This window comes from Hyperoodon ampullatus (genome assembly GCF_949752795.1).
Source record: "Hyperoodon ampullatus genome assembly, chromosome: X".
In the NCBI taxonomy this organism is placed as follows: domain Eukaryota; kingdom Metazoa; phylum Chordata; class Mammalia; order Artiodactyla; family Ziphiidae; genus Hyperoodon; species Hyperoodon ampullatus.
In genome coordinates, this window is record NC_136913.1 from 63,547,870 (window position 1) to 63,561,683 (window position 13,814).

General features: G+C 47.8%; 1 protein-coding gene across 1 annotated transcript in view; it reads left to right on the forward strand.

Moving 5' to 3' along the window:
- SLC16A2 (solute carrier family 16 member 2) overlaps positions 1 to 12,651 on the forward strand; it is a gene marked incomplete at its 3' end in the record, with an annotated part of 115,481 nt that extends 102,830 nt beyond the window's left edge. Inside the window, exons 2-6 of the mRNA XM_079727153.1 lie at positions 1,464 to 1,608; positions 4,847 to 5,297; positions 6,614 to 6,757; positions 10,598 to 10,826; positions 12,431 to 12,651. Coding sequence (XP_079583279.1) covers positions 1,464 to 1,608; positions 4,847 to 5,297; positions 6,614 to 6,757; positions 10,598 to 10,826; positions 12,431 to 12,651 — 1,190 coding nt within the window. The remainder of the gene's footprint in view (positions 1 to 1,463; positions 1,609 to 4,846; positions 5,298 to 6,613; positions 6,758 to 10,597; positions 10,827 to 12,430) is intronic.
- Positions 12,652 to 13,814: the final 1,163 nt, after the last annotated feature.

Genomic DNA, 13,814 nt, shown 5'->3' on the forward strand with positions numbered 1-13,814 from the left:
GAAATATTAATGAAACTAAGAATTGTTTAGCCTAGAAAACAGAGGCCCACGATGAAACTTGATACAGCCTTCAAACAAAAAAAGCTTGGGCTTTCTTTGCGAGGGCTGAGCAAGGGGAAATGGGCTGGAAGAATCCAAGTAAAAGGGCAAATTTCTTCCTCCCTGTTAAGGATTGTTACAGACACTTAAGAGCCTTTATAAACAGAATAAACTCTTCTTATTTGAGTTTGGAGTCAGGGATTTGCCAAACATGGGCTCTGATGAAGGATTTCAGCACGAGAGTTACATGACCCTCTTGCACAGTGTCCTTATAAATCTTTGGGTGTCTCCTGAACCTGCCCTGTGTCCCTGTACAATTCCAGGAGCCCTTTGTCTGTGGCCTTCCCTACTCCTTAGTCTTAGCATCTTCACAGGACTGTTCCAATGACCAAGACAAGTCTTACCTAAGCTCCTGAAGGCTTAATTAATTCTCATGTTCCTTGGCACTGAAGCCAAGTAGCCCAATGCCTAAGGCTATAAATCTGGCTTAGCATCCCTGGAAGCAAGCTTGAATTGTTGGCTAGTCCAAATCTGACCACAGTGCTTGAATCCCCTGTTTTATATCTACCTCTGCTTGCACACCTCCAATGATGGGAAGCTTCATTCATCCCAGTAAGAGATATAATACAATGAATACTGGACTAGAAGTAAGGAGAGTTAGGTTTGAGTCCCAGCTCTGCCACTGAACTTGCTGTGTGATCTTTGGCAAGTCCCTTCACATTTCTGGAGCTGTTTCTTTATCAGTAAAATGGTTGTAGAGGAATCTCTTTGTTTTAGTTTGTGTTTGTTTAACTGCTATAACAAATAGCCCTAGAAAATTCAGTAGCTTAAAGGACAAGATGTTTCTTTACTTCTTATGTAACATTCAGGACAGGGGTTCCAGATTGGAGAGAGAGGGGGAACTTCACTCCATTCAGAGACCCAGACAGAACTGATGGCAGTTCTGCCAGTCTTAATACATGGCTTCCAAGGTCACTCTGCCGTTATAGCTCCCAAGTAAGCAGAAACATCATGGTAGCCTTTTTATGGTCCAGGCCTGGAAGTGGTATTTGTCTTTTTTACCCACATGCTATTGGTCAGAATTCAGTCACATGGTCAAGCCAAAGAGCTGAACAGGCTAAGAAATGTAGTGTAGCTGTGTGGTAGCTAGCTAGAAGTCTCCATCACAGACTTGATCTCTAAAGGCTCCCTGCCTCAGCTTTGAAGTTCTGGGTATGCTTATGAACTAGACTCCTGGTTCTCACGTTGCTTTGTTACAGGCACTTTGAAAATTGCCTAACCTCACTGACCATCAGGGACTAGCAGGCTGGCAGTGCAGACCAAGGCAATGCCCCCAGTGAAAGGCCAGAGAAGATCTGAGATACCAGCCGCACCACCAGGTAACACATTAAACTAAGGTGTCTTTGTGCTTCTTTTCTCTGCAGCATGGGTAGGAGCCCTCTCAATGGGCATGATCTTCTTCTGTTCTCCCATTGTGAGTATATTCACTGATCGATTGGGCTGCCGAATCACAGCAACTGCAGGGGCTGCCGTCGCTTTCATTGGCCTCCATACCAGCTCCTTCACCAGGTAAGGCTAAGAGTTGCCGACCATTTGCCCAAGGCTGAGGGTTGACTTCTTTCTGGGCCTCAACTAGACACTCTTCTCACTGTAGAATCCCCTGTGGCCCTTTCCATGTAGGGTCCTCAAGACCCTGCTCCCAGGAACTATTGTCCAATGGGACTCATCTTGGTAGGGTCCCCAGGACACATTGGTAGGGAATATACCCAAAGAGGACCCAAGAGTTCCAAAGTGGTGGGAGGAGCCAAAGCTTGGGCGTTCATACTGCTGGGCCCAAGTCAAGTTTTGGCCACTGAATGGCAATGGAAAAATTCATGAGTACCATTCCCCTCTTTGGGCCTCAATTTTTATACTGTAACATGAGGAGATTAGATCAGGTCTTTTCAGGTGTCTTCCAGCTCTGCCATTCTATTTCCCTTCAATATGCCACACATCTCATGACCTCAACTGCCCTCCTGGAAATGAACTTCTGGAGTAAGCCCATGTGAACACCTACCATTACAGGATTCCTAAGGTAATCTTATGCTGAAAAAGAGGTCAGCTGAGCCCAAGGCTGTTTAGCATTTCTGGTCCTTTTCCATTTCTGGATAGCAATGCATGGATGATTTGGAACAGATAAAGATTCATGTCTTGGGTGTAAGAAGGGATGTTTAGCAGCCTCCCTCACTGAGATACAGACCCAGCACCCAGCTACCCAACTAAGCCTAAGCTAGGTAAACTCAAACTCTGGTCCCATAGGTCCCACTGGCAGAAACTGGTAGTGACGGGCAAGGAGCAGGCTACAAGTTCATTTTCTGCTTTCTTTCTGCCAGCTCTCCAGAAGCATGTCTGTAGGGGAGGAGAGAAGTAAAAACCCTCCACCACAGCCTGAGGAATATGGGATTCCTAAAGAACTCCAATGACTTTCTGCCAAAGACACTTTGGGAGTTATGGTACCTCCTACTTCCAATCTGCCTGGGCTGGGGTAGGAGAATGCCAGCCTGGAGACGTGGCTAGCTTATCAGAGACTTGCTTTCTGAGCTTGGCTCCCCGGAGAAGGACCATGGTTATGCTCTCCAGGCCTAAGGTTCCACTCACAGCAGAGAATGATAATTGTGTTCTGCTACAACTTGGCCTTGTGAGGTTGAGCCAGCTTTCTTTATGACTTGAGCATTTCCGGCTGCCCAGCCCACCTTCCAGCAGAGCTTGGATCTGGCCTGCAATGGTTTCTTGGCTTGGTCCCAACCAACTGGGACAGAGGCAGGGAAAATCATATCCTGTCTGTAATCTGCTCAGTCCTCCCAGGGCAGCAGCTCCAAACCCTTTCAGGACCCCTCTGGTGGTCGGCCTCATTTGCCCTCAGCAAGCTCGTGTCTGGCTCCTTGTGGGAAGGAGCTAGGCCTCAGAAGCGGCTCCAGTCTCAGAGCTACACAGCAGAGGCCTGTTTTTTAAGGCCAAGCAGAGCAAAGTGTAAACAAATTAGCAACATACGGATCCCATTTTCCTTCCAATCCACATGAGCTCAGTTACAGGAGGGGAAGGAGCTCAGATGTGCTTTCTCCTGGCATTCTTCTTTAGGCACATTGGAGTAGGCGTTCTGTTCTCCAGCCCCTAAGCTCCTCCCCCACCCCCTTTGCCCTTTCTGCAAGAACATCTTCAAAGCCAAGAAACTTTCTGGATGGCTTCACATCCAGTGGAGAAATGGTTCTGCTTGTGGCTAGAACTCCAAGTCATCTTTCCTGTTGCTTGAATCAGGGCTCTGAGTTCCTTTGGATGGTGTGAGGTGGGGCAAAGTTCAGGCAGGGGTGGGGAGGCCTTGATAAGCCTGCTCAGGGGCCTCCTGCCTTTGGGCCCAGCTAGAAATAGATCCACCACACAGCTCCCTGAACTGAATCCCATGCTTTTCTCCCACTGGCCCCCTCCCTGAAGGTCTCCCTCAGACCTTCATAACTCCTCTCCCTTAGACAAGGCCCCCAGCCCAGGTCAATCCCAAATAGTACTTAGATTCTAATGGGAGGAAGCCCCAAGGAATCTAACAGAAGAGGAGCACTTGACTTAGCTATGTGTTCTAAGTAGAGGCAACCCTTTTGAAACCAAAGCCCTTGCTCATATCCAATGAATGCAAGCAGATAGAAAGAAATGATGATGATAGCTGTCTTGGAATCATGAGTACTAGCACCACTTCATCTCTGCAGCATAGGTCCAATCCTTTAGTATGAGGACTGGATCTATGTATAGAGAGGAACTTCCCGACCGTGGAAAGTATTAGGTTATTACGTGGTCAGATAAGAAGTATTGCAAAGTATGTGGAGGCATCAAAAGGAAAACAAACTTTTTCACTAGTTTGTGCCAGTATCATCTGAGGGCAAATGGCCAGCCAAGCTGACCTTCCCATGGCCTTTTCCCTTCTGATACCTTGCCTTCTGTTATAGAAGTTTATAGTCAAAGCAGGGCCTAAGGGTTTTAAGCCAGAGCCTCTCTTACTTGGCCAGGCCCACAACTTCTTTGAGTTTCCAGTTCCCATCAAGCAGCCAAGCTACTCTGGGAAGCTAGTCCATATCATGTCCAGCAACAGAAGCCAGGCTTTGGAAGTTATAGAAACTCCTTACCTTAGGATCCCCATGGAAATTATCTAGGGCCTGGAGTAAAGGGTCTTTGGACATCCAGACTGTGGGCATGGTTGGGGAGGGGGTGTCTCTCAGAATACCATCAACCATTCTGTGAAATATTAAGGGCCCTGAGCATGAAGAAAGACACTGAAGAGTCCTATGGAGGGTCTCAACCTTCTAGAATCTTGGCTCCTTGCAGAACTTTCTTGTTACTTGGGATAAAGCTTTGGTTACCAGCCCAACCATGGTGTCTAGGTGAGCAGTAGGTGTAACTGTTCTCTCTAAGGCACTGACTTACTTACTCTTTGTAGCCCCTCAACCAGACTTTGCATAGGCTAGTTTTGGCTTTCTTTTGAACAGTGCTCTCTGATGGGGTACTATGATTCGAACTAGAGTCACACAGATTTAGATTCAAGTCCAAGCTTTGCTGATCCCCAGTTATGCTACCTTGGGTAAATTACTTTACTTCTCTGAGCCTCTGTCTCCCCATCTACAAAATGGGGATCAGAAGGTCCTATTCCTTGTCTATTCTGAGGGTCAGTAGTAACTGAGGCCGTGGGTTAAGGGTGGGGGTATGCAGATCTCAGGAGGGTGGGGGGGAAGGGCAGGTGGATTGCTGGTCAGGCTTCTGAGGATAGCTCTTGGTGTCTCTCCCACAGCTCACTAAGCCTGCGTTACTTCACCTACGGGATTCTCTTTGGTTGTGGCTGTTCCTTCGCCTTTCAGCCATCTCTCGTCATCCTGGGCCATTACTTCCAACGCCGTCTGGGTCTGGCCAATGGTGTGGTGTCTGCTGGGAGTAGCATCTTCTCCATATCCTTCCCCCTCCTCATCAAAACGCTGGGGGCTAAGATCAAGCTCGCCCAAACCTTCCAGGTGCTGAGTACCTTTATGTTTATTCTTACGCTGCTTTCACTCACCTACCGACCCCTCCTGCCCAGCTCGCAGGACACCCCAAGCAAGAGAGGTGTCCACACCCTGTGCCAACGCTTTCTGGCTCAGCTCAGGAAGTACTTCAACATGCGAGTGTTCCGCCAACGTACCTACCGCATCTGGGCCTTCGGGATCGCTGCTGCTGCCCTTGGCTACTTCGTTCCCTATGTACACTTGGTGAGGAATACCAGGGTGGGTCCACCCTACCTGACCCCAAGAAGTTGCCCTTAATCTGCCTGAAGTCCAGAGGGTAGGAGCAGAAGACATTGAAAGGGCAGACCTGGAACCTTTGGAGAAAGACAAAACAGTGTTTGGAGAGACCCAGAGTAGGAAAGAGCACAGGCTGAGGGAAGACCTCAATGGGAAATGGGGGAAGTTCCTCAGGGGGAGGCCCATGCATATGGTTTCCCCCACTGATAAATCTAGATGGATTTTCAGGAGAAGATAAGCATCGCCGGGATACAGGAGGCTGCCCCAGATGACCCAATGATAGGGTTTTCTTTTCTTTCTTTTTTATTTTAATATTTATTTGGCAGTGCTGGGTCTTCATTGCAGTGCCTGGTCTCTTCGTTGCGGCATGTGGGCTTCTCTAGTTGCAGCACATGGGCTCAGTAGTCGCAGCATGTTGGCTCAGTGGTTGCAGTGCTTGGGCTCTCTAGTTGCAGCATGCAGGCTCTAGAGCATGTGGGCTCAGTAGTTGCAGCACGCCAGCTTAGTTGTGCTATGTAGGATCTTAGTTCCCCGGCTAGGGATCACCAGGCCCCCTGCATTGGGAGCATGAAGTCTTAACCACTGACCACCAGGGAAGTCCCTCAATGATAGAGTTTTCTAAGAGTGTGTCTTATGGAATGCTAGTTTTTGGGGTCAAGTAATTTTGTTTAAGAAATAACATATACTAGATTTCTCTAGCTTCATAATGTGTAGCAATCTTTTAAAGGTACCAAAATCCTGCTGTAAAGAAATCAATTAAGCTTTGTTTAACCACCATACACCCAACTTACATGGCCAAAGATTTGTTGGTTGTAGTCCAGCTGTTATCTTCCACAGACCTTTTGTTTCTTAAAGCACACTTTTGGAATATTACCTGGAAGTTAGTGGATCCTTCTCCCTTGGTGACCTGCTGTTACCCCAGGCTGTCAGTTCTGGGTCAAGGAATGAGGAGATAATAGGGGAACCCTTGGACTTTTTTCAGTTGTTAAGGCTGTATTCGGTCTTGCCAGGGCTTGGAAGGGGATTAGAGACACCCACTGCCCTCAGCTGTTGCTCTGAAACCCAGAATCCAGAGAGCCAGGGGATATGCAGCCTTTTAAGCTGTTAGAAACAGCCAGAGAGCTTGTTCTGGAGCTAAGGCTATAAGGGAGGGAGCTGCAGGAGAAGGAACTTTTGCCATGGTCCAGGGAAGTAAGCAGTAGAGGGTTCTGGGTATGCCAACAATTAACCAGCCAACTCTTCTTCTTCCTCTTATCCTGGGGGCCTGGTGCTATGCTTTTCAGATGAAGTATGTGGAAGAGGAATTCTTGGAAATCAAGCAGACCTGGGTGCTCTTGGTGTGTATTGGAGCTACCTCAGGCCTTGGGCGCCTTGTGTCAGGCCGTGTTAGTGACTCCATTCCTGGACTTAAGAAGATCTACTTGCAGGTGAGTGTGACCACCCTGTCTACCGTGGGGAAAACAGCCTGCCACAGATGCTAGGTTATCTCCAACCTTTGGGATACAATGGTAGGATGTATAATTCCTGTGGCCTGGGCCCCAGCTCTGATACCAGCTTGCTGTGTGACATGGGAAAGTCAATCAAATTCTCTAAGCCTCTGTTTCCCTTGCTTTCAAGTGAAGATCATCATCCTTGTTCTGCCTCTTTCATCAAAATGGAGTGAGGATGTAGTGAAAGCTGTCAGTGTAAATGGAACCTCTAAGAACACTTTCAAAGAAAATGTTTATTAATAAAGGCTCTCCCATCTGAAAGGGAAACTGAAGCCAGGAGTTAGATGCTGCCCCCACTGAAGACTGAACTCATTGCTACCTTATACTCTCTTGGAGGGTCTTGAGCATCTGTAGTACTCTGTGGCCCAGTGTCTCTCTCCTCTAGGCCCAGACCCATCACTTCTTATACCTCCAGAGCTACTTGGCACCAAACACTGGCTCTCAAATGCCATCCTCTTGACGGACACAAAAAAATTGCCAGAAAAGGCCAGACCTCACTTGCCCTCTCTATACCTCACTTTCCTCTTTTGTGCAATGAGAATAATCCTTGCCTTTCCTATCTCACCTTGCAGGTGAGGATCAAAAGGAATACAGGTGTGAACAGGCTTTGAGAAGTAAAAAGTGTTATAGCCATGCAAAGTTTTAATCCTTCTCACAGTGACACAGGTAGCCTCATATTGTGGGCAGTAGCCATGTGGATGCTCGAGAGGCCACTTTTTGTGTGACCTGGGCTCTGGTCTGGCTTGAATACAGACTACTGCTCAAGCTGTCTTTGTCTACTGGGCAACAATATTGTCTTTCTCACCTGGCTCACGCTTTTTGCTACAGCAGCTGGGTTTACCAGAAGGTGCCCAAGTGTGGAACCCTGTGAAGGGATAACAGCAGTCCCAGAAAACATGTGGGTCACAGTCCATCAGGAAGGTGGCTGAGTTCTGACTATCCTGGAGAAGTCCTAAAAGAACTTCCAAGGGGCCCTGACTATACACACAGCAGGGATTTCTCTGTCTTCTGATAGCCCCAAGTGTTTTCCTAAATACCCTCATATGTCTTGGATGAGGATATGATTAAGGTTTCCTGTTGTGTTTAACTTTGTGTTAGATTTGCAAGAGCTAGTGAATCTGCTTTGTCAGAGCTCAGGGTGCCATTATGGTCCATCCAGTCCAACCTCTCATTACACTGATGGAGAAACTGAGGGAAAGACTCAGACAGTCATGGCAGAGCTGAACTCCTATGTAGCACTCTTCTCATATTCCACTTTATACTAAGTGATGGATGGCAGAACCAAGTCCCAGACATAAGTGACTAGACCAAGGTCAAACCAAAAGGCTGTGATTGAGATAAACCAATTATAAAATTTTAAATTCCTGTGCCAATATCAGCAAGACCTTACCTGGGTGGCTTTTTGCATAGGACTGTGTGTGGCTTTCCCAGCCTCTTCCACATGGCACCCCTGTGGGTCTTCCCTGTCAATATCAGCAACTCCAAGATGCCAAAGAGTGCTGGAGATGAGGGTAAGCTAGTATTGGGCCAGGGCTTTATCTTGAGGAAAGGCAGCAGCCCTTGCCTAGCCATATAGCTCATTTCTCACTGTAGTCCCTAGGAGAGAGGTAGGGCCCAAGCAGTTTTTGCTTTGTATTGTGCAGAGGGAGTTCCAAGAGAGGAAGAGGCATTAGCTAGTCAGAAGAAGAACTAGGCTTGTGGCCCAGTGCTTCTGCTGACCATTTCCCCTACCCACCCAACAATCTCTCCCCTTTTCCACTCTTATTTGACCCAGTTTTACCACTTAGAATAATATAAAATAATCTTGGAACTTTTTAGCTGAAACATATCTTCATCAACTTGTAGTCCAAATTCTCCATTTTACAAACTGAGGAACTGAGGCCCAGAGAGGGAAAGTGATTTGTTCAAACTCATTGTGCTGGTAAGTGTCTCAGGCTGAGAGCACAAAACAATGAATGAACCTCTCTCTCTTGAGCTACTCAAGATACTCCATCATGAGAATTTGCCTCCCTTTCTCCCTGGGTCAGATGCAGGAGTACTGGTCTGGGAGAGAAAAGGAGTGCACACAGCTCCAGGTTCTGAAGAGCCATCCACTAGACTTTGTGGTTCCTACTACTGACAAAGACAGGCACATGTGTCTGGTGTCAAGCCCCTGGACAGTCTGTTGGTAAGGAAATGGTGACAACCTGCAGGACAACCTCACTTTGGGCCAATTCTTGAGGCCTGATTCTCAGTTCCAAGAGGGATTTTTAATTTCTGAACCTTGGCAAGGCCTCGTGGAGGATGTTAAGAGGCAGCTAGATACAGTAGGTAGTAATTACAGCCAATTGAAATCAGTTAATGGGGTCCTTTGTATTATATAATGGTATTAACTCCTTAATTGCCATACCATTATGACTTGGTTGATAGGTGGGTCTGGTTTTATCTTACATGAATAAATGAATCTCCTAGAGGACAAACTGGGATATCTGGGTTCTTATTCCTAGATTCTGCCTAGCTATCCCAAAACATCTTGGGCAAAGTTCAAAAGTCCCTCAACAAAGAGATTTCCTTAGATGGCATGACCAGGACATTTCTTATCCTCTCCAAAATCCAACCAATTAGCCTAACAAACCCATTGGCAGCAACAACACAGAAAATCTTTAGTGCTTGAAACAGCCTTGACCCTCCTACCTGCCTTCCATGTGGTGATGTGGTGACGTACCCTTACCATGTGGTGACTTACACTTCCTGGGTAAGTCCGCCTGCCTGTGTGAACTATTAGAAAATCCTGGATCCTGTCAAGGCCTTGGTTAACAGATCAGGCCTTAACCTTGACCCTGGGACAACCTGGCTCTGCTGGCTACAGTGGGTGGAGCCCAGGTCTTTAGTCTGGCTCACGGACACAGGTTGCAGATGACCTTCATCAAAAGGCCAGCTGTGTGTCCAGTGGCCCTTATCTCTATTGAGAGGGAAAAACCAGCCTCTGGAAAGGCAGCTTCTTTACTTCAGAGTCATTTTGCTCAGCCCAAAGAAAGCCCAGTGGCTCGTCAGTGCCCCCTGGGCTGGCTTCAGGCTCCCTAGACCTCTTTCTAGTGTCTTGGTTCTCCTTAGAGCCCCCTTTGTTGCCTTCGCAGAGTGCCCAGACAAGCCCAGAAGCCCCCAGAGCCATAACATCTGAGTGTCTGAGATGGGTGGTGTGTCCCATGTCCTAAAGCCTAAGGAACCTGGGTGAACCTCCCAAAGGCCTCCTTCATACCAAGGTGTTTTCTAAAAGCAGTCTCCCACAAAAATGGGGACTGGCTCCTTCCTCATTTCAGAAAGCTGTGCCTTCCATTCATGCCCCCATCTAATCATTGTTCAATTATTCAAGTCATCCTCACTTCCTCTCCTTCCTCTTCCCATATCTAACATGGATCTGAAAATACCAGCATGGTCTGATCCCAGACCCTGTTGCCTGGGGCAGCCAAACACAGAGTCAGAAAGCAGCAACAGCAATTCCCTTTATCTCAGAATCCAGTTAAAAGACAACTTCTTGAGGACAGGAGCAATGCCTCCTCTTTTAAAAGTCTTGACGGAATCAAAGTTAAATAGGGGCTCTCTTAAAATCTTTAAATCCTAAGTCCTTCTAAGCAGAACTTAGAAGGGGCCTAAGTAACTAGTTCACTGGGCTCTCTGTTGATATCCCCTTGCCCCATTTTACAGACGGTAGAAACGAGGCCCTGAGAAAGGAGATGTGATTTACTATGTGGTCTTGGCAGGCAAGCACAACATGACCTCAGGCTGTTGCTCCTTTAGGTCATCTCCTTCCTGCTCCTGGGCCTGATGTCCATGATGATTCCCCTCTGCCGGGGCTTCGGGGGCCTCATCGTTGTCTGCCTCTTCCTGGGCCTGTGTGATGGCTTCTTCATCACCATCATGGCCCCCATCGCATTTGAGCTGGTGGGCCCAATGCAGGCCTCACAGGCCATTGGCTACCTCCTGGGCATGATGGCCCTGCCGATGATTGCCGGACCCCCCATTGCAGGTGAGGTTAATATTGCAGGGAGGGCATGAGTGGAGGAGTCCTGTCTTCCTTGGGACCTAGATCTCCTAAGCACCTCTGCTTAAAGTCCCTTTTCTCCTTCTTTTCTATTTAAGCAGCCTCGTCAGAGTGCATGAAACCCCTTACCACTATTGGTGAAAGAGACTAAGGACAGTATATGTGCATGGATTCATTTGGGGGGATGGGCTTTTCATGGCTGTATATCTGTTGCTGTGGGGTTTTATTGTAGACAGCATGGCTGATTCTGGGACGGTAGAGAGAGAAATGGGTTTGGCCTTCCTGACCATTCTATTGATCCAGAATCTTCTCTCTCTCTCTTTACAGGCAGGTAATTATTTGGAAGGTAGTTGAGCAGGAAGAGAAGAGAAAGTGGGCCCTGGTTTTATTAAGACTTAGAGATACCCCCTCCTCCTCTACCAGCTTCTGAACTGAGCCTGTAGAAAAGATTTGATTAAGAACACAACCCAGGACTGGACCAATGAGGCTCACTTCCAGCAGGCAACAGGCAATGTGTTGGCTTGCCATCTTTCAGCACTCCCAATTTCTCTCTCCACTTCCAAGAAGGACATTGTTGGTACCCCAGAGAACTTAGGAAACAAGGAAAACTAATAAGAAGAGAACATCATTTCCTTTCTTTAGGATTTATTGCAAATATTGATTCATGGGCTAGAGTCTCCTAGGCTGGCCAACTGGGCTAGCTCAACAAGTATTCCTTGAATACTAATTCTGTACAAGGTGTTGTGAGGGCACTGGTCATGCTGTGTTACAGTGACAAAACCTTCTACTCAGGCCCTTGTTCAATAGCCACACTGTCCACTGGGGGAGGGGAGCCTCTACCCAACTCCTGATCCCAAAGGTGGATCCCAGAATCCATATCTCTTTCCATTTTGCTTACCTCCTAAGCAGCCTCAGGGCCTACTTGCCTTTCTTTGGTAGTGTTTCTGGGCTCATCCTCCCTATGAGGTGTCCCACATTAGCTTCTGGAGGTGAGCAGGGAAGGCCCTGTATCCCATGCCAAACACATTCACCATATTGGCGACCTAGGGAAACCCAGAGGGGCCAACCATATCTGTAACTGGAAGGAAGGATACACATACAGCCTCCTCTTAGGGCAAATGGGCACTTCAAAGAAAGGGAAAATAGGAACTTGGCTGAATTGTTCCACAAGAACACTCTAGCCCAAGCTGGGGGTGGAAGGGTATATCACTGTGAACCAAAACAAGTCTTGGTCATCTTCTGTGGAGTTCTTTTAGAGTAGCTTGCCTCCTAACTCCATACCTTGGAGTGACTAGAAGTTAGCTGTAGCTTCATGAAAGTCAGAAATGGAGAAATCGAGAAGCTTCATTTGCTTCTTTCATAACCTCAAGAGCCTGCAACCCCAGTGCCTCAGGGAGGAGCAGCCTGTCTTTGTAATAGAGGTTTTGTTTCTTCCATCTAGGAGTGTTTAAACTGAGGGGGCTCTCAGGTAAAGGCAGTACAGGCCAAGAGTCTCTGGATAGGCATTGTGATGGCCCCTAGAAGAGGCAGAGAGCACCTTTGTACAGGAGGGCAAAGCTGGGCTTGACTTGTCTCTGTTGACTTTTCAGGCCTCCTCCGCAACTGTTTTGGGGACTATCATGTGGCCTTCTACTTTGCCGGTGTGCCCCCCATCGTCGGGGCTGTAATCCTCTTGTTCGTCCCTCTGATGCATCAAAGGATGTTCAAGAAAGAACAAAGGGATTCCAGCAAGGATAAGATGTTGACCCCTGACCCAGACCCCAATGGAGAGCTGCTGCCAGGCTCCCCCACCCCTGAGGAACCAATCTAATGCCTCTTATTTGCCATCGTGTGCTCCTCCCCAAACCTTTCCCTTCACCCTGCCCTGCTCAGCATTTACATTTTTGCCACCAGCACACTTGTTCCCAAACCTGCACATGCAGCATTTCAGCCACCTGACCATCCCCCTGGAGCCAAAGCTCCAGGTGTTCCAAACTCATTAACCAAATTCTCCCTGTGAATGCCTTTAAACTTGCCAGGGTCCTCTCCTCCCAGGGTCTAGGAAAGCTTGGGATCACCCCCTCGCCTTTGGACCCTCTCCATATATTTTCTAACTCTTGGGGGAAGAGGAAGATGGGAACTCCTGGCCCAGCTTGTTAGTCACCCACTAAAAGCAACTGCCAAAGGTGCTACTGTGTCCCCAGGAGCCTGGTGGGAAGATCCAAGCCTGTGTGCTGAGGAGTTCCTTGCCATCTGTCCTTAGGAACCATCGGGGGGTGCGAGGGAAAGGGCATAGAGGTAAAATGAGACAAGGAGCCTTGTTTAGCCTCAGAGTCTCTGAGGGCTATGGCTTCCCAAGAGGTGTGGGTTACATCATTTTACAAGTGTACAGAGAGTCTCCCCATCATATGGTTGGCTAACAGTCTGCTTTCTTCTTTCCTTCCTCCTTTTTTTCCTCTACTGCCTCTTCTCCCTTCTCATCCCCCTCTATTTCTTTTTATGACTGTCATAGACTCGTGGGTGCTTGAAGAAAGGAGGGACCCAGAGCTTGGGCCAATAAGCCTCACCTTGGCCCAGCCCGCCCTTAACACTAGCATCAATTCCACTCATCTCAGGCTGAGCCACATCTCATTTTTTGGCTCAAGCTGCTATAGTCCTATAGTGGAATAATAGAATATCACATAGGAAAGGGACCTTAAAAACCATAAAATTCCACTCACTGATTTTTTACAGATTTTCCAGGACAATGCATTAACCTGCAGGCTGTCCCAGCTCCCCATCCTTATATCTACGTGTCAAAATGTGAAGAAATTCCTTTCATCTCAGCAGGCAGAGGAAGACTGATGACAGGGTGAATGGCATGGTGGGGGGAGGAGCAATCGTTATGGACCTGGGGAAGGACCAACTCCATCTCTCATTATTCATGACAGGTCAACATTTCCACCTGGGCCAGGCCAGAAAAGGAACTGTTTGAGGGAAAATCCCATTCCCAAC